Source organism: Spea bombifrons, chromosome 2 (assembly GCF_027358695.1).
Source record: "Spea bombifrons isolate aSpeBom1 chromosome 2, aSpeBom1.2.pri, whole genome shotgun sequence".
In the NCBI taxonomy this organism is placed as follows: domain Eukaryota; kingdom Metazoa; phylum Chordata; class Amphibia; order Anura; family Pelobatidae; genus Spea; species Spea bombifrons.
In genome coordinates, this window is record NC_071088.1 from 97,394,250 (window position 1) to 97,416,421 (window position 22,172).

The following is a 22,172-nucleotide window of genomic DNA, read 5'->3' on the forward strand; positions in this document are numbered from 1 at the left end:
GACTTTAAAAGCCAGTAACTGTATTTTTTCCCAGTTCAGCCCAGTTGGCTGAAGTAACATTTGTTATCCATTGGCAGTTTTTTAATGAACTGATTGGATTTGATTTATATATATATTTGTATTATTATATCGCATTTTGATGTATAATGTAAAGATGCAGGGTCATTCCCAATGATCTCTGGCATAAGAAACAGGACAATGTTTTTCTCATTCTAGAAACCCAAGTAAGGTCTTGATGTAGGTATATTGGACACCATTCATGATGAGTAGGATGATAACTGTTGCTGATCCTAGTCATTACAGACCTGATATTGCTGTAATCTTACTATGTAATCCAGTAATACCATTAACTCTGGCTTGGATGATGACTTGTTGTATGTTTAGTGGTAGACATAAACATGTGTAGACCCACAACTGGTGGTGACTTGATATTTTACATTGGTGATATATGTGTTTCTGGTAGTGATCTTAAATTAACTATGTCATAGCTGAAATCCCTGCTTAAACACAGGTGAATAATTCCTTGAAGAGTGTTCCTGACAACCAGTGTTGGAATTTCATTTACAGTAAAACTGTTACATAACATGTTCACCATGACATGAAAATGTTAATACTTAGAATAGTCGTTCAGAAAGTTAACTGGTATTATTGCCTAGGTGCTGACGCTGAATTGATTGCAGGGAAAGACAAAAACTTTGATCTTCAGTATTACATATTTTAAAGATATTTACACTTTGTTTTTGAAGCAATATATAAACCAAGCAAGTTATTTTCATGGTATACGAACAATTAATATCACATAAAAGCATCAGTTATAAAAAGCTCTTGGATTTGTTCTGCAACAGTAATTCACCTCCTCCTACAGATGATAATTAGAGTAATCGGAGTCCAAGCTGTTTACATAGAGCCTTTATATGTTCAAAAGTTTTCCTTTGTGGTAATAATTTTAATTAACTTTGACCCAACTGGGAGATTGGCCTTAAGCCTTGCAGCTGGTTACACGCTGAATTCACATGTCAAATATTGATTTAAATAGCGAATCTAAGTATGTTTCTTGAGCCCTATGTTAAAACACAGGCAAGACCATAGCAGACAAATTTAACCCTTTGCATATTGCAACTTATTGCACTTTTTACCAATATAACAATTGCAACTTAAGTCCTTTCATATGCACATACAACCCATCCCTTCCTCAGCTGCATGCATCTGCTCTGAGTGAACATACAGTATATATATATTAAAGTGCTAATCTCACTGCATCAATTCCTTTTCACAGGGAGGTATAAGGGAGCTAATTAGATACAGACCTACCTGCTTATTAACTACATTGCTGCTCCCTGATGGTCATGATCTCCATATTCTTGTGCTTGTTCCAGGTGGAACAATCTCCTACTCCATTCCCCATGGAGTACATGAGAAGCTTAACAAGCACTCCATGAGCATAAACCACCATTGTCTATGTTTAAACCTCATTGATGAACTTATACAAAATGGCACCCAAAAAGGCTCAGTCCATTAGAATAACCCCTAGTAGTCTAGTATATTAATCTGTCCCTACATTTGAATTCATCTACACTGATGTCTTGAGATAGCATTAGATGTTTTTGAACAACGGCTTGTGCAATATGTGAACTTCATGTAGTTAGCGTTCTTGTCGCTTCCAAATTTCATGACCTGATAAACACAACAGCCGCCTTTAAAAGGTGAGTTTTTATACAACGAACTGCCTTTAAAAGGTTGTGACTTCACAAGTCACAACATTAATTCCCACTGGTTGTAATGTAAGTGAAACAAATGATTCTTACAGTCAATAGATACACAGTCAGAGGCAAGCAGGCAAGCTTCAGTAATGCAATTACTGATCCTAATCCTTGTTTCTTGATGTATAAGTGGGGAATTTTTATTCAGCAAGTATTCTAGATGCGCCCGTGTCTCTATAAACCCGTGATACAAATATAGACACATTTGTACATTTTCTACATGTGCACAGGCACAGAAAATGATTTTAGTGTGCCATCAAATCGGCCATTGAACCTAAATAAAATGATATACGAAATTAAAAAAAATGGTCACAACATCGGGATATGGCTCCAACCAGATTTTATTTAAGTAGGGATAGAAAAAAGGATTTACAATGCTTTCCCAAACATCTCTAGCTTTGATTCCTGTGATGTACTCTTAATAAAGGACATGCTCTTTAATAAATTATATTACAGTGCCTTTTGATGTTGGCATAAACTCTTCTTAATGGTGGATTCAAGGATATATAAAGATTTAATTTCACAGCTGTTACTCACCGCCAGAAGCATTGTAGCTGAACATGATATGAGTGTGCTTACTCCCACACAAATTATTTTTCATTTTGTACTTTTTTGTAATTTCACGTATTACTTTTCTTTATCTATCGCATTTCAAAAGCTATTTTATATTTGACTTTTTTCCTCCAAACACAGAAATGGGATAATGACACAATACCTTGTCAATGAAAGAAATGAAATATCATCCATTCCTTAATTTCCCCACCTCAGCCAGTGGCGGAACTACTGGGGTCGCAGGCGTCGCGACTGCGACCGGGCCCTGGAGTTCTGCCAATCATGGGGGCCCAAGGGGTGCCGAGCGGACTTTTTCAGCAACCGCTGAAAAGTGATGTTTAGAAAGTGATGTTAATTTAGCAAGAAACTTCCACTGGCTAATGTGGTTATATATAGGAATTACAATTCAGATAATGGAGAACAGTCAATTTAGTGCCCCACCAACATTAGCACTGGAGCTGCCTAATGGAGAATACGCTGTGCTTGTGCGCTGCTGAGCAGACATAAATGAGCGGCGGTAGGGGAACGAGCATTAAAAAACCCCCTTAATTTAAAGTCTATTATATAGAGTAGAGTACATATAGTTTCTGGAGAGTACCGCTAAGGCATGTTTGAATGATGCGTTGAGCATCTCTGAGGCATCCAGTGCCATAGGTTACTTCTTGGCATGAAATTTTAAGTTTTTTGTATTGTTCGATAGAATGAATAGTATACACACTTGCATTATTTATTTAATTTTAAAAAAGGTGATAATGTTTGCTGGAAGAAGAAAATTGTATGCTTGCAAGAATAGGAGCCTCGTTTCCTTGTGTGCTAGTATCTCTTACATGTGTTATTATTAATTTTGGATATCATTAATTTTAATGTTATTGCTCATTTTTGTATTCTCTCCTGCCAGCTCTCTTTAAGTTAAATTGTAATAATAAAAGAAATGAGTGCCTTGAAATTAGCAATTTCAAAGATAACTCAGCCTAGCTGCACAATGATAGCAATGAGGTTCACAGGAAGGTTGTGACTATCTTATAAAGCCATTTAGATGCCTTTTCCATACTGGGGTTAAAGATTAAATTAAAATGTAATTCAAAATTTGGTCTCATAGCAGTGTAGTAGATCCCAGCATTAGATGACTGACTCAAGTTTATTTGCATTTAAGCATTTCATTTATTATACACTTGCTCCATGTTAATGTTAAACCAAGAATGATCATTAATGTTTGTAATAGAAATTAAATAATGTATGTCACGTTACTTGGCTGTTTCCCGTATAGTATAGTATAATGTACAGAAGTTTATACAGGAGTAGTTTTATAAAGAACATGCTAATTCAGATATTTTGCTTAGGCAATGAATAAAAGACACCTTTAAACTGTTCATTATTAAAGCTGTAACACTTAACACAGAGTTTTACCTTTTTTTCATATTAATCCATTGGTAAGTTACATTCCATACTTTTTCCAATAAATGATAAAAACAATACCATACTTATGGTAACTGATTAGTGCTGTAGATCACATGGAAAAGTCACATTTGTACAGTACTGTGCAAACATTTTAAAATAAAATTCTGTAAAGTTAGAATGCTTTCACAAATAGACATGTTAATAGTTTATTTTTGTATCATTTAACAAAATGTAAAGTGAGTGAGCACAAGAAAAATATAAACCAAATCAACATTTGGTGTGACCAACATTTGCCTTCAAAACAGCATCAATTCTTCTAGGTAGACTTGCACACAGGTTTTTAAGGAACTCGGCAGGTAGGTTGTTCCAAACATCTTGGAGAACTAGCCACAGCTCTTCTGTGGATGTAGGCAGCCTCAGTTGCTTCTCTATCTCTTCATGTAATCCCAGACAAACTCGATGTTGAGAGGACGGCTTTTTGTTGTCCATACCATCACTCCAAGGACTCCTCTTTTTTATGCTAAATATAGTTCTTACTGACTTTGGCTGTGTGTTTGGGGTCATTGTCATGCTACAAAATAAAATTGGGGTCAATCAGATTCCGTTTTTTTAGCATTTTAGTTTACACAGAACATTTGCCTCTCAGAGTGGATTTTGCCTTCTCTCCTACAAATGCTTTATACTAATAGACTTAATATTAATGCTAAATATGAATTGCATTGTAAGAGACCACGCAACATTTTACAATACCTTTATAAAAATGATGAAAACTGATCTAGGATTCTGAAACAGCTGTGTGTAGTGATGAAACCTGGCAATAGATGTGGGGCAGAAACACAGACCAGTAGCACATGGATATGCTGCGATCATACATCTGTTTGACCCGAGCTACTAAACATGTATCCTTCAAGGATTATCAAAATAAGTCAGAGGTTGGAAATGTGGGTCCTACAGTGCTATTTAAATGCAGTTCTATTTGGTACCTTTCTACAAAGTAGTTAGCAAATATTCCAAAGACCCATTTGAGAAGGTCAAGATAGATGGTTAAGGATGTAGCGAAGACTTATATTTATAAAACCCTTCTTCTGCACAATTTTAATCAACCTTTATATGTATTTTCTTTATTTCTAACACTGTTTTTACAAAAATGCATCATTTTATATCACACATAGTATAAGTACGCGTATTAAAATGCAGACTTTAAACCATGTTGGAAATGCGATTGATCATCTAGCACAAGCAAAGGCCATTTTACTCGAGTTACTGCTCAAAACCGTTGAAATAAATGTTAATCATATTGTTCTATTAACATACAAATCCCACAATGCTTACACAATATTCAGTTTATTAGCTCTTCTCTTCCATACATTCAGGCAGCTTCTTTCAACTTGATTTGGCATGTATCTTTCATATAGAAGTTTTTGGGGGAGAAATGCATTTCATAATGTCATTTTTACTCTGTATATTCTCTTTAAAAAAATTTGAAATGGCACGTTTGCAGCTGCTTTCCAATAACTATAAAAAATTTAAGCATTTAGACTGTTTTCAATGATCAAACATTTGATTGAACTTTGCATACATTTCCCACTGATGTTTAATTAATGCATTATTTACAGACAGATAAATTATTGTTTTTAAAGGCATATACATTGGGCGCTTTGCAAGCAAGTACAGAGACTGTGAATTTTTAATACCACTTCTCTATGAAAGTAGCTATGGCAACATTAAACGTGGGAGTAGCAATAAGCATGTCACTTCTGAGCTTATTAAAATTATTTTAGGAGAAGCGTTGAAATATTTGAGTACTACACATTTGCTTCTTGTAATATAAGGGTCAGTCATTCCCGTGTTTTTATTTCAGAGATTAGTCCATGAAATACATTGATTCCTGTTTTAGTTTGTTAACCCGATGGCTGTTCTCTGACATCTGTCATTGTGTAGTTTCACATATGTGCATCGGCCTTCTAGACAATATGGCAGTGTAGAGAAGAGGAACCTAGTAGTCACTGAGGTCCTACCGAGCACAGAAAGGCTAATGAACAAATACATCACTGTTCCTTTTAAGCAGCTGCAAAGGCAAGACAAATATTATCAGCTATAAAATAGTTATGAATGAAAATAACGGTTAGCCCTACATGTGGTTATTTACTTTATCTACGGGAATTTGTTCTTAATGCATATGTTTGGCAAAAGAGCACATTCCAAGAAGAACAAGAAGATTTATAATAACCTGGAGAAATTGGATTATGACTCGTAGACTGAGTTTCTTTCCTCGAAAAGTGAGGAGATGTAATTTCAATATACAAATACACTCAAGGTTAATACAAAGGTCCCTCAGTGGGACTTCTCATCCCAGTAGCTGTGCAAATGACAAGATGACATCCTTTGAGATAAATGGAAAGAAGGCTTAACCTTCAGCAGAGAAAATGAATTTTCCAGGAAGTGAAGCCATAATAAGAAATTTACTGAAGTTGTGGGGCACATGATAACAGACACCATGGAATCCTGCTTAACAAACTGTGGTTCATATCCTCGGAGTCTCTAAAGTCAAAGACTACTGCCACCACCCGTGTCAAAAATATTTATTAAAAAGGGCCGTGGAAGCAATACATAAGAGGAAGCTTATGAATATGATATAGTCTGTAGCAAGAGTGAGGCGATCATTCATTAACTCAAGGCTACCTCTAGGAACTGCTTGAATGGTCCAGTGTATAGTCTGCCATAAAGGAAAACCCAGCCGAGCCGTTAAGCCTAGCATGTTTTCAAAAGCGATTTTTCTACAGCTAGCTGTCTAAATGTTAAATACGTAATAATCTGTAGGTTTAAATGTACAACGTTATTATGGCTAATATTGATAGGATGTAAAGAATGAAGGCATTTGCTGCTGCAGTAATGCATGTAAGTTGGCTTCCTTAGTCAAACAAGCATCTTTTATGCAAGATGGGGACTACGGACAGTGTAGAGTCTGAAGGACATACTTTATATTGGAGATCCTTTTTCATCAAGAGCCTTTGGCCAAGAAGGCAATTACAAAGATCTGTGTTAATATTCTGTAGTACGATAGCTGGTGTTTTGTTTTTTTAATATCATTGCTATTAAAAAGAATAACTGGATATTTTTGAGATACTAATATACTTACATCTTTGTGTCCAGTTTTATAACATCTAGTCCCACCTTGCATGGAAGAGTTAGAGGTTTGTTTGTGCGTTGTCTGTAGGCTTATGGTTTTGCATCATTTCTTTGCCTAATTTGCAGATCACACACAATTTCACATCTGCAGCCAAATTATCTTTTAAATAGCCACTTTCCCTCAGCCTGTATATGCGACGAGGGAATTATAGGGTTATGCATTCAAATGTGTTGCACATATAGCTCACTAATGATACAGATGTGATTACTAATGTAAGAGCAACCACATGTAATCCGTCAAAGTACTGCATGGAAAGCAATATTCTAAGCACAGCTCAGAGATAATGTATTTACGGGTTTCTAAATACTAGCTTTAGGGTGTCGCTTCATGAGCCTCAAACGATAAAATTAAAAATATACATACTGAGCGGCTTAAATTGTTCTTGTAAAAAGACGTAGATGTCTTTGATTAATGGAAAGGAAACTCAAAATCACTCTTTCCTGTGACTGACATTCTAGGGCATACTAATATATAGATTTATTCAATAAGCCCAAATAATACTCTGGCAAACAATTTTTATGATCATTATTGACTGTGAGTATGTATGGATTGTCAGGACAGCAAATTGCACAGGTCTTTTTTTGCAACACAAAATATCTTTGAGATATTTTTGAAAGCACTATTTGCTCGAGTATTTTAAATGTATCTTAATATACGAAAGGTGTTTCGTAACCTTTTGAGAAAGAGCTTCATATTTTGAGTAACTCAGAAAAAAGTGTAAAGTTAATGGTGCCAAAAAAAAAAAAAAAAACTTTGGGTATCACATTCAGTGCCACCACATTATCACAAGATAATTCATTTTCTTTATATTCATAATCTAAAATCAAAATCTCTTATCATTTGGAGTACAGGTTGACAATAACCCACTATAAACCATGTGATGTACCTGCCATTTAATATGCCAATCACAGAACAATTATTAAGATCACATTAAGCAAACCTCATAGATTGAGAGGGCCGAACAGGCAGAAGGGAGCAAAGTATTATTAAGTTAGAAGATGTATTATTTCCTTTTTAAATGTTTGTTTTCTATGAAAGTTCATGGAAAATGATTCTGTGACAGACGCAATATGTAGTATCAGCTTCTCTACCTTCCTTCTCTTCAAAGAGTCTATTTTAGTAACGCTAATTAGCAATGCACATGTTTCCTGTTTACCAGTTTATCACAAGGCCACCATCTGTGTATTTTTCCAACTTCCCTTTAACAGCTTCCATCAAATAAGCATGATATAGTTACTGTTGCCAACTCATCAATTCTCCTTAATAAGACGGAGACAAAAAAGAACGGGGCAGTGACATGAAATTGTATTAAAGATAGTTCACAAGAAATATGAGGACCCTCTCATCATATTGTGGGCAGTGAAGGACAATGAAGCACCTTAAGTAGTTATGTATGTGTGTCTGTATGTATATACATATATATCTATCTATATAATTATATATATATATATATATATATATATATATATAATTATATATATATATATATATATATATATATATATATATATATATATATATATATAATAGCCCAATCTACTGGAATACTCTTTTGATGACTGTAACAACACTTTCAAACCAATGGACCAAAATCACTTTTTTTTATTATTATTATTATACATAACGTCTATAGTTCCTCAAAAATGTATTATTTCTCGCTGTAGCTCTTGACTTTCCTTTGTCTGTCTTCATTACTGTGTGAATATGATCAGTAATTGCTGATAAAAATGTTAGATATTTTTTTAAAAAAAAAATAATAAATGTTCTCCCAAGGTAAATCAAATGGCTTCAGTAACACCATTTCTCTGGAACTAAGCAGTCTTTAGAAGTCTTCACTAAGGAAACAGCTGCAGGCAGCAGATTGCTATACGTATAGATAAAACTATATTAGGAGACGAATATGATCAGGGTTGACACTGTATTATAAGGGACTCCCTGCAGCTGTGGAAAAGAAACCCACGCTATTACGGGTCACTAACTAGATTGAAGATATTCCTCAGGGCGTCAAACAGAAATTGACTACGAGGGAAAAAATCCAACTGATGCAGATGTGGTTTGAAGAGATGTGACATGTATAATTACAGTCGCTGAAGGAAACTGGCTTCTTCCAAGATGACCCAACAGGCGATATTAAGAAGCAGGACAGTGACTAACTAACGCACATTAATAAGGCCTGCTATAAATGAATGCATCAGTGTTTGACAGTCACTTAAAAAATCATACATTAGTCACTATAATATTAGGCAATGCCATGCTATTGAAAAAGCACGATGTCCAGTGTGTCTAATAATGATATAACGTATATTTGGAAAGTGTATATAGTATATTTCCAACAATACTAAAGATATTTTAAAGATACAAATGTATCGACATTAAAACACTAGTGTTACTTTATTCCACTGTGTAACTATAACTCAGGTCATAATTTGAAGCTTTATAAAGCCTAATCTTATATAAAAAATAGAGTATAATATAGAGTATAATTCCCAGAAAGTGAAACCATGTATGTAAAGAGCATATATTGTGGGGAAGCTATAATTTGAATAACGTGTATGATAAGAACGATTAAAGAAAGTAATGCGAGAAAGCAAGACAAATATACAGGCAAATGTTTACCAGCTATATGGAGGAGAAGTATGGATTGTGGTAACATATAGCTAGATCAATAGCATGAAATACATCTAACCCAGTGAAGATCTGTTACTGAAGTAGGGTAGGCAGAAGAAAGCAAAACAAATATGTATTAAACAACAAAAATACAAAATGCTAATTTACAATTTAGAAAATAGTATTATATACGATTTCTAAATACTCTTGCACTCTTCTACCAACTCTTTAGGAATATGAATATATATTTCATTTGTAATTACTGCCTTTAGTTTTGTGGTTAGAAACTGCAATCACGACAAACTGGGAACCGGCTGTTCTTTATGTTGGTTCTAAATCATGACGGTACATCCCAGATGAAAATATTCTTGTGATAAAGTTTAAATGTTTAGGAAAGCATATTAAACGAAACAAGTTGCAATAGTCCACATGAAATCATATTATCGTATATATGCAAAATCACACGACTCTGCTATAATATACAACGTTTTAAAGGTTAAAGAGTTAATTTGTTAAATTGGTAAATATTCTAAACTGTTCCATTGGCAATTAAAAGCCTTACCCATGATACAATCTGTAAATTGTACCCAGAGGTGCATTTTAAGGAACACTGAAGATCCCCCATTCTTTTGCTTTATAGTTACAGGTTTTAAAATCAAACTTCCATGTCCTTGTAGAAATATTATCTATAATACTTGATAAAGACCTCATCGTGAGGTCGAAACGTTGTTGTCCGTCTCCTTCAATAAATCTGCCTAATGGAACCCTTGAGTGCCTGGAGCCTTTTTCTATTTTTGATTTACTGGGGAGCTGGCCCTTCCTGGCACAGCTAAGCACCTGAGTTCCTGTGGGGAGTGAGTGCAGATTCCTGATTCTGGTGACTTATAGAAATATTATAACATTCACAGATTGTTACTTGAAAAGAGACGGTGAGAGCTAATTTCATTTTTAAGGGTGAACTGAGGTGTTTATAGTAATTAGAAATGCATCGTATGATGAATTCTTTCTTGTTTGATTAGACATAACAATTCTAGCATCTAAAAATATCTTTAATCAATCAGAGTTCAAAAACAAATATGGAGGAATGCAAAAAGCTGCATGTTAAGTTTAAATATTTCACCTTTTATCATTTTCTTACTGTGAATTAAGACGTATACATATTTTTTTTCTTTTGAACAGATATACAATGCCAACAGATATGTAATTCTCGTAATATCCTATATTTTATGTTATGATGTATACCAACTAAAATAAACAATATATATATATAACCTTATTAAAAACAAGTTTGAGATTAATTCAACGAGCCACTTAATAGCCTGTCCTACAGGACATCCTTGCTCGGAAGCTTCTCGAGTTTTTGCTCCCTTGCGCCATTACAGAGGAAGAATATCCATCAAAATATCAGTCCAGAACCAAAATGTGAGGCAAGTTTCCCTGCACAGGGAAACCAACAACCCCAGATGTTCTTTGTGGCCTTCATGAACCTCGTCAATAGGTTTAGTTGCAAAGCACAAGAGAGGTCCACATCTGTTCTGTGTTCTATATAAAACCAAAAAATGTTTTTAAATGTTTGACAAAACCAAACTATACGTTTTCTTTGTTCACCAGTTCTCCAGTTTATTGTACATATTATATACAGTATACATCACAAAAAAAAGATTGTAGGCACCATAATTCTTACAGCCGATAATATTTTAGTGGCTTAATCTCAGAAGCCAATATTTTGATGGATCTGTGATCCAGAAATAAAATGGGGGTAAACTTTGTTTTGAAAGGGCAGCATCCTATAAATAGGATTGAGTCTATTTATAGGAGGACAAGACTTCAGTGAAATATTACTTCCCCACTCGGTTCCTCTAACCAAAGCATCTGTATCACCACACAGCTTGATGTGTTTTGCTATCTCCTGGATATTAAAAGCTTTTTTTTTTTTTTTTTTTTTATAAATGCAATAGGCTCTAAAGCAGAAGTGATGGAAAAAATGTATTAAACTTTGACTTAATATGATGTTGATATAGTGATACAGGTTGAATGTCTTTCCATGTTTGTGCGAAATTATTCTGCTGCAAGAAAAATGTTACCATGTTTCCATTGATGGAAACCTTTCATTTACAGAACACACACACACACACACACATATATATATATATATATATATATATATATATATATATATATGGATTGGACATCCAGCAATCAAAATACTATAATAAACTCCAGTATACGTAACATGATATGACTAAAAATGACTTGTCATTTAAATGAAATGCTGCAGGGACATGTAGCCTTTGAATAGAATGTATCATACCATTCAAATATACTGTAACAAATAAATTGGTTTACAGTATTTCGTAGAGGATGAATTGGTAGTTGGCCATAAATCAACCAAATTCCTATATTGAAGAATAGTGATAAACTGCTTTTAAGATGCTTTCAAATGGCTGTTTCAGTTACCAAGTAGAAAGTGTAGCTGAAGGTCATTTTTTTAAATGAATTATCAGCAGAGCATAGCAGCCAGGGTTGACACATTACCACAAAGTGGCATTGACATTAATCCAAATTGACCAATAGATTTTGGCTCTTTCTAGAAAACATTTGGCTGTTCTGTTTGCCCGATTAGCATGAAAATATACTGTAGTTCCCTAACTAACAAGATAAAGTTATTGGATTGGCACATTTGTAAGCTGTTTTTTTTATTCTCTTTTATTTCCAAATAATAAACCCAATATGCTAGTACAATACAATGGGCTAAAAAGTTATAGCATAACTTATTTTATTGGGACTTTTATTAGACACATGGTAACTTTTTGATTTTTACATGCAATTTTTTGACTCTTTAATTTTCTTGATTTTTAAAAAGATAATGAGAATATTCAGCTTGGATTGTGCAAAATGTGCAAGTTTTGATATCTTTTTATAGATTTTAAAAAAGTGGTAATATGGTGAAAAATTCACAGTTAATGAAGAGAGCGTCTTCTATTTTAAAACATTCTTTTAATCAAGATTCATCTAAGAAGTAGTTATTTCTGCTATTATTTTCTTCATAACATTTTATGATGACTCTTTATTACACAGAAGAATGCTTGACATGCTGTCCCTGTTTCTGTGTTTTGGATAAGCTTTTGTATCCAAAACAATTTAGAGACATTTGATTTATTTAATTGAATTTGAAGGCCAAAAGAGTTTCACTTGTGATCTGTACTGATGAATGTTATAGTCAAACTGCCGGGGTAAGGTACATACAAGAAGAAGTCCTTATCAAATTCAGCCTATTAATCCAAAATGTCAGTTAAATAAGCGTGATTGTGTACTAACTATGTTGCTGTATAAATTTGAGATAAATATGCTACAATAGTAATCAACAGGTTACTCAAAACTGTTAGGGAACTTAAGCTGGCTTACATTTATTAAATGCCTCTGGCAAAAGTTGATTTCATGTATCTGCCTGTATAAAATATGCGTTATATAATCTGATAAAGCCTAAACTTTAACAAATGTTGCTCTTCTTATTTTTCTCTCATAGGAACTTTTTACTCTGGAATGCAAGTTTAAAGAGTCTGTTTTTGAGAACTATTACGTTATCTACTCATCTATGATATACAGACAGCAGGAATCCGGGAGGGCCTGGTTCTTAGGACTCAACAAAGAAGGTCAAGTCATGAAAGGAAATAGAGTCAAGAAAACAAAACCAGCAGCCCATTTCCTCCCCAAGCCATTGGAAGGTAGGTTTCCTTGTGGTGGAACTGCTAAACAGAGGTATCCTCCAGCTCAAAGCTATAAATTAATTACTGTGTTATTCAAACAATAAAACTTTCAAACCTCAATGGTAAAACATTGTATTTCCTACTTCTGCAATGTTAATCCACCCTTTTTTCGTGCTGAAATACCCTGAAAGAACATTGATATTCATTTAGACATTCTTTATATCTTAAAACTTGTTAACCCCTTCATGATGCACCAGGTACATCACAAAAATCTAGTCCTATAGTATTGGTGACATGCCCAGTACTTCATGGGTTAATTTTGGAGCTGCAGTCACACCAAGTTTTGTTGGAAGAGGGCTGTCTAACAACAGTACAGTCTTTCTTTTGTCAGCAAGATCTCTTTGTGTGTGTATGTACACTAAATGAGAGTTATTAGAGTAAAATAAAAAAAACAATAAATTGTTAGTGCTAGTATTCCTACCTACAACTAAGTTCAACATTACCAAATAATAAAAATGATCAATCTGAAATATTTGCGTTGCAGCCTGTGGGAAAATTCTATTATTTAATTGCTAGAGATACATTTTATTTACTGTTAATTTTAAATTGCCAACAATTTGGGAGCAGAGTTGGAATGTTGACTTGCACAGTCAACATGGGATGAGGTGAATATTGTACTGATAGCAATGATGGTTTATTCTGGTGAAAAGTGGTGAAAATGGAGCAAACACATTACTAAACTGAGTTCATCATTTTACCTCTTTACACATATGTCCTATCTCTTTGTCTATGATTTCAATGTTGAAAACATGACTCTTGACCTTTATTATTAGAGTGGGAATAAAACATGGAGACAATTGTACATCCTTAGAATGTCCAGGTATCTTGCCTCCTGTAAAATAGAGACGGGTATACAACCATGTAGGGGTAATACCGTGTCATACGTTGTTTATCTCTTTGTAGGTCAATGTGCCTTTTAATAAAGTTTCTAATTACTCAGCAAACTGAAATGTTCTAATAACAATTATGTCCAAAGACAGAAATCCTCCCAGTGGCATTTTCTCCTGAGAGAAAATGTAATTTCAAACTTTGAAAAGCTATAACACGATTTAGATGGTGTCAGTGGAAATCACTGCAAATACTTAAATACTTGATTAGTTAATGGTTTTGTCATGTCATTCATGCTTTTTTCCTAAATATAAAATCAAGGTCAATAAATTGGTCCTGCTCTGTGCTTTTTTGCCCTATCATTTAATTTACTCTTGAATATGGTTAGTTCTGGATAATATACTTTTTCAGTGGGTTTAATGTGCTTTGCCACTAGTGTCTATTCTCCAACAGTATGCATACCACAATGTTTTTTATGATATGTGGCAAATAATACACATTATTTGGTCTCATGTTAATAATACAAGTTTTATTATAAATTTGAGACTTTGCATTGTAAGGCCATACATATAGAGAAAGTTGATCCAGTAATACAAGTTGCGCAATACTCTGGCTTTGTTCACCAAAGCCTGTGTATAGATTATTATTATTTATTGTTATATATAGTGCTATCATATTCCGCAGCACTGGGCAAACAGGACATAGCAAGTAGTATATATATAACATAACAATTCGACTTGCAGCCTGCTTAAACAAGCTTACAATTTAAATCAAGGTAGCTTGATCTCCAGAGACAAAATCATAACACCCACCTTTCTATACCAAGCACACAAAGTCATAATTGGAGGCACCTTAAATTCTCACTCGAGAGCTTAAGAGTCTCTCTTCTTATGGGTTGAGCCAGATGTATACTCCAGCTCACCCTGGCCTACCCAGTTCTGCAAAATCAGATTAGAAATGATTACGCAGCCCTGGCACTATAATCTCAGCAGCCGCCCAATGAAATAAGTGCAGTTGTTGTGCTCACGCAGCCATACATATCGGGTTGGTGACCGCACTCTATAGGACTCCACTGGAGTGCCAGTATCGGTATGCAACCCTACGGGCCACTGCCTTAGTGGCCCTAAGCAAAAATGGATTGAGAAGAACCCAATATAAAATTCATATGGTGAAACTATAAATAATAACTATAAATAAAATAATATACCTTTCTTTACCTTTTCTATACCTTAACCTATACCTTATACCTATCAATAAAGAGCTGAGTTACAAATGCGGGTAGCTGCCTTATCATATGATTGGACTTCACTAAGTAGCTGTGTATGTTCACAAGCCTTTTTGAGCTAGCCTTCACCCACTCCCAATGCATATGGGTTTAGAATCGATCCACTTAGTAATGGTGTAATGTTTACTTTGTACAGCAATTATGACATCATTTTTAATACACAATGTACTTTGACTATTTTTTGGGTCAGTGACCCACACATGTAATATGCAAATAGACTAAAGCTTGAGCTTTAGTTTCTGTTTATACTTATTTAATATGTTTTGTGTGCTACATTACATTATTAACTCAGATATAGTTTTACAAATCTTGTAGAAACTCCCTAGGATCCATTAATAATGTCGGTATCCTTCTGTTTTTACTATTAGATTATCTGGTAATATGATCTTTCATAGCCTAAAGGAGACTCTGTTTAGCTTACTTTACGATGCAAATCAAAATTCAATGATTGCCTTCCATTTTTCATAGATAACTAAACACTCATTTTTCATGAAAATCATTAATGCAAATTTTGCACGTATGACAGAAACTCTGTCAGAAAATATCCAGATTTCTATAATTTCTTATGCCACACACACAAACATTTCCCTGTCAATGTTAAATGTTTATAGGAAAGATATCATATTGTGTTTAGCAAATTGTCATGCTGGGGAAAATTGATTTAGGGGTGAGAAGACAATAAAAGTCAGATAGGCCTAAAAATGAAGATTACATTTCTGTTCTTTTCCTGACTTCCTCTTCCTGCAAAAAAAAAGTGTTCCCTTCTGTCATGTAAACAATGATCCTTAAGGTCCATCGCAATGTCATGGGACATTGTGCAAAAATCTTTGTGTGCTTCTGCATTTTAGGTGCGTCCTCATGGTTGGTGGCCGTCGTGATCGCCATCCTATGCAATCACAGTTGAAACTCTGGTTGTGTTTCTGTCTCTCCCTGCCTTACACTAATTGTGAAACAGGGAAAGAGAGACAAAGTGGTATTCTAAAAATAAAGTTTTTCCAACCCCTTGATTGCTGTTTTACAGTAATAAATGGCCTAAAAACAAAGCTGTTTTGCCCTTTAAAAAGAATACAAGTATATAATTTTTATGGGCACAAGTAAAACGAGAATTGGGAAAACTGAGGTTGACAAAACACAAGACAAAGATGCCAGAAAAGCTCAGAACTACGGTGAAAAATATACTTGGTCGTGTAAACTGTACCTTGCTACAGACCACTTTCAACAGGCTGCTTGCATAGAGATTTTCTTATTTATTTTTACCTTCTTCAAAGCGCAAACTCATGCTTACTGCTTATTTGCTTCTTGATTTTTATTTTACAGTTGCCATGTACCGAGAACCATCTTTGCATGATGTTGGAGAAACAGTGCCAAAGGCCCGGGTGACACCAAGTAAAAGCACAAGTGCATCTGCAATAATGAACGGGGGCAAACCAGTTACTAAGAGTAAGACATCATAGCTAGACCCTCAAGGGTTCTGTGACTTATCAGACCCTCCACACACTTGAGTGTTTTATCCCCACCAGACTATCCTAACTCCAGTGTCAACCAAGTGAACACACACTGGCTCTTTGCTGTTTCTGAATGAACGTGTTGAAGATGGATAACTCTCAGTGTGTAGCTCCTTCCTCCACTAGAAGATACCTGTGGAACCAGCTAAACTCAGACCATGGAATGCCCTACCAGATATGGAATGCCTTTTTAATATCTTTTCCGTGACTGTGACACTTCATGTGAATGACATACTTCACAAGTTCACTTGATACCTTGCCTGCTGACAGCTCCCCTTATTCCCCGTTTTGAGTCAAATAACAGCGAAATCCATGTGTTTAAGTTCTATTTTGTAGCACACAAATATTAAGTAATTTCTAGTTAGATGCTGTAAAACTGCGCTATTACAAATTTCTCTAAGGTTTTTTTACAAGGCTGCTTGCACCACTGTCCGACCTTTTGCAGGGATTGTGTTCCTTTAGAACTTGAATGTTTCAGGTGGCTTAGTTCTGAAAGCAATCAGGGAATCAGAGAGCATTCGAACCACTAATCTAAAATATGTCTATATTAAATAGGACTTAAATACCGATCAAGCGTGGAAACATTTAGTGACAGATACTGTGCTCTGCAAGATATGAATTACCGCAGAGGGAAACACATCAAACAACCAGTGGGACTTAAGCTAAACCTTTTGTTTGATGTCCCAAATACTTTGCTTTTTTGTGTGTGTTTTATACATATCACAGGCTTACTGGTAATGGTAACATTTGCCTCACCCAGCAAGCAAGACCCACCGGTTTTTTTAGGATGGTGGGTCCGTAGAAATCTGTAGGCCTTGTAGGCCTGAATTAAGGATCATTTTTCATCTATAACTCATAATAAAAAATAAAAATGATGATAAGAATTCTGCTACCTACAGTAATTCTATTTTGAAATAATAAAATAAGTTGAGTTTTTTTTTTTAATAGGTTTAATTAATACAACACCATTGGCAGTTCCTTAAATGTTCCATAACTAAGCATGGGAATATTAGACATCATGTACCTCCTATTTTTATTTGATTTCTATTATTTTGCAAAAAGCAATGCAAACGTTAGACAAACATCACAATCTGATTTTTTTAAATCAAAAACTGGACAATGAATAGAATATTTTAGCTTAGCATGCAGCGTCCAGTATTATTCATTTCTGCACCATACCATATATCGTTGAAACCCAGAGCTGTCAGGAACCAGAACTTCTAAGTTAAAGGTGCCTTGCTTAGGTTGCAGTGTACAGTGCACAAAACCAGTTTATGAGGCAACAGAACGTTTCAGCTAATCCGGTCGGTTTATGGTAGTGCCCTACTCTGGCCCTGTGAGTCTTCACAATGGTATTGGGTTCCTCATGTATGATTCTACAAGCTGCCCACCGTATACAGAATATTGGTGAGGCCTTCTGTGCTGAAACTAAAAGCATGAATTGGACATACTACATAGGGAAAAAATACAGGACCAAAATAATCCTACTTCTGGACGCCTGAAGCAGAACAAAATATAAAAATATGTGTCTATTTTAATTTACTTAAATGACTAATGTATTCTTTTTAGAAAGCCCTTTGCACTGTCTGCTCTAATACTGTATTGTGATTGTTATACTTTTTTGGAATGAAGACAAGTATTGCCATGCAATTCTGTTGATGTTTACCAAAAGAAAAAAGAGAGGAAACAACATGTTTGGCCAACAAGATTTATTACAACATGTTTACGATTCTGAAATTCACTGAATTAATTAATTAGTAGGAAATAATGTGACTGTGGACAGAGATATTTGCCTTGCTGCTAGTCACATAAATGAAGGTTTGGTTAACATTATTAATTTCATGTTTAAAAAAGAATTCAGCTATATTAATCAAGAACACTTCATGATGGCCAAGGGAAAGCACATTCGCAAACATTTACTTAACTACATACACAACAACCAATTAGTCAACTTACATATGTGAGTAAAATTGCACAACATAATTTTAAAGTAACCACTGGGGCTGGTGTCCCAACATGCAAATCACATTCTTCTTCCCTGAGCATTGACATTATAGAACATACCGGGTAAATGTCCATCAAACCAGTTGACTGGTTCAAAGTAAGGCTGAAATTATTTTTGTAAATGACTACTACGTTCTGTAATAACACCTGTCAGTTACTCTTTGTATACTCTCTGTTTATATAGGTTGTCTTTAAGATTGTCTCATATATTTTTGTTGAATGGGTGTCTTGGAGCATATAATAAGTTGTTGCATATCACAGAAATATTTTTTTTTCGTGTCCGTGCTTTTTTTTTTTTTTTTTTAAACTTTCTGTCGTCTGATGTCTCATCTGTTGCATGGGATGAAGGTGATTCTGAGGATCTGCATGTAGTAAGCTATGTGTCTCAAGAAATGTTGGTATGTATTACTAAATTTACATACGTAGTATATGCAAAGCGTTTGTCTGCATTGTACAGTTTATGTGTTTCTTATCATTTGTTGTATACACAATTGCAACATATTTAATAAAAATGATTTATATGAAGAGAGAGAATTAAACAATTAACCAACTTCATATGAGATAATATTTAAAGGGCTTGCACTGGTCATAGTTAAAATTGAGTGCTGCGCCAGTCATACTCTTAATATTATTATTACCAAAATATACCAAAGAGTGTGATCATCTCTTAAGTTACATGTCCAGGATTAGATATCGACGCGATTTCTAAAATATACTTTATGATGTTAAAAAAGAATATGTACAAGTGTGTTGTGTCTCGAGTGCTGCATACTAGGTTTTTTTGTACATTACGTATCTTCTATTCTTCCAAATATGCATGTATGCGAACATGTTATTTTCCCAAGAATGCACATACTTTACTTTGTCATGTACAAGGGTTTCTCTGACTGTATCTGGATGATATTTGAATTCATTTAGTAAAGTAAGGGGGGGCCTAACTGTTCCTTGCACAGCGATTGATAACTGGCTTATCAGACACAGAAATGGTTGTTCATGTGTACAATTTTGGTTTGGCAATGTAAAAGGAATGTTTTACTTATAGCTTAATGTTTATTTTCTTATTAAACTTTTTTTCTTACTATATTTGCTCAATTTCAGAATGATTTAGTAAATGTTGTTTGGAGCTAGAAGTTCTACTCCCAATAATTGCTGAAGAAAAACATGTTTCAGGTTCTGTACCCGTCTTAATCCATTTATATGTTTAATGAGTTAATATTTATTTTCTTATTAAACCTTTTTTTTTCTTATACATTTTAGAATGTTTTAATGATTGTTTCTAGCAAGAGCTTCTGATCCCCAAAAGAACATGAAAATCGAAGGTTCTTCACCTCTTTAAACCCATTTTTATGTATTATGAGTTAGTGAACCAAATTGTGTGTTTGTTGAAATGACAAGTTTGCTAAAAAAAATTCCTAAAGATTACATTAGAGTGAAGAAGAGGTAATTAAAGGTATGTGTACTGTATATATGCCTCAAACAGTCTTAAGTTGTGTCGTATGCAGTATTCATGGGTTGTCCTTGTAATGTGTTTAACATCCAATGGTTACCATTGCCGTTTTACTTTTCTTTTCTTTTTTGTAGAGAAAATGTAAAATAAAATGTCAAAAAATGCAAACACTGATTTATCTAGACTTGGATGTCAGAAAGCATTGCCTTTGGCTTCCTTGGCGTACCATCATTCCAGGGTTCATACTGCATCGCTTGTATTTTTTATTTATTTATAAGTCTGATGACATTTATTTGCCCTATTATTTAGTCTGAATTTAGCTCAAGGATAAGAACAAGAATGTCAAAGCAAAAAAAAAATAATAATAATAAAGGCAACCTTACTGTACTTTGCCATTTCTACATGGTGTTTTAAATAGAGCTGTGATTTTTATTTACAATAAAAACAAAATCCAAAAATGTAACATACGGACATAGAGGGTATTTCCTTTAAATGCTTACTTTGGACAACACTAAATAAAGTGAATTAAATGTATTATAAATATAAATTACTTATTGATAAAAATTAAAAATGGCAACTCTCTATATAAATGCCGTGTCACCGCTCTGTGTCGGTAATGCAAATACAGCAGCGATGGATTGCAGACCTGGATCTCACTGTGTGCCCCAACCCATGCTGTTCTTATGCTCTGTACAGCCCAGCCCCTGGGACACCGAAGACCGTTTTAACGACGGGCACTTCATTCATTTTATATATCAACAATGTCTTGAGACGTGTGCCAAAAAATGGGCAAAATGATTGTGGAAATCCATTGCGTGAGACTTCAAAACATTTTGTCATAAACATTACCTTTATTGTGGTATATATTTTATATATTCAAGATATTTTGGTGTTTAATTGTAGTTTTTCCTGTGTACTTCAAGCACACGTGACATAGTAATTTAGTTCGGGGGGGGGTTCATCAAGTTAAACCATGTTGTTTTAGTGGGTTTTCCCACCCTATGTTTCTTTTTCCATCCTTTGTTTCCTCAGTTAAGCTATTATAATTATTGTATGACTTTATTGTTTAGCAAGAAACTGTATCTATGTAATACAAGGAATTTTGGAATCCTTAATCTCCTGTGCCTTACAATAAGCAGACCACCAGATTTCTGTAAGGAGGAACTAACCTACCTGGGAACTCTCCAGGTTTGTCTTCAGGTGAAGTATTGCTTCTCCGGGCCATTTTGCTCTTTTTCTATGAAGAGGAGCATTTGGCCACATGTACTCCCAATGATTTTTGTCCCCACCCCTTATTTAATGTAACATCAGCTGCTAAGGGTTACATGTACCCCAGTTGTACCTGTGTCAACAGACTAATCAGCATCATTTACATTGAAAAATACTGGAAACAGAACTTACTTTACTTATCTATGTGAAACAAAAAAGTGCTTAGTATCTCTTTATTGAGACCTGGGCTAAAAATCCTATGTGGACTGGAACAGACTTTACAGAGTAATGTTACCCTGGTGTCATCTTGCTGCAAGAAAACTCAGCAAGAAAAATAACCAATATTGATATTGTTTCAGCCTAAAGCAATCAATGTATAGCAGAAAAGTGCTATAGGGAAACATAATGTCACACTTGAAGTATAGCGTAAATTATTTTGCAATGGTCACATAATCTTAATAATTTTGATATTGATTTTAATGTCAAGTATTTCATGGTTTTGTTTGAATTTTGTAAAGTTTTCACAACACCTTTGCTTAGATTTCTTTTAACGGGTTTGGAATGGCAACAGGAGTTTGGTTTTCTATGTGGCGTGATGGTACAACAGATTGAGGCAGAGC

At 34.5% G+C, this 22,172-nt stretch overlaps 1 protein-coding gene across 2 annotated transcripts in view; it reads left to right on the top strand.

Annotated features, from left to right (window-relative positions):
- FGF14 (fibroblast growth factor 14) overlaps positions 1-20,511 on the top strand; it is a 231,816-nt gene extending 211,305 nt beyond the window's left edge. For both annotated transcript variants that reach the window (XM_053455318.1, XM_053455319.1), the window contains exons 4-5: positions 13,034-13,232; positions 16,705-20,511. In XM_053455318.1, coding sequence (XP_053311293.1) covers positions 13,034-13,232; positions 16,705-16,841 — 336 coding nt within the window. In that variant the 3' untranslated portion in view covers positions 16,842-20,511. The remainder of the gene's footprint in view (positions 1-13,033; positions 13,233-16,704) is intronic.
- Positions 20,512-22,172: the final 1,661 nt, after the last annotated feature.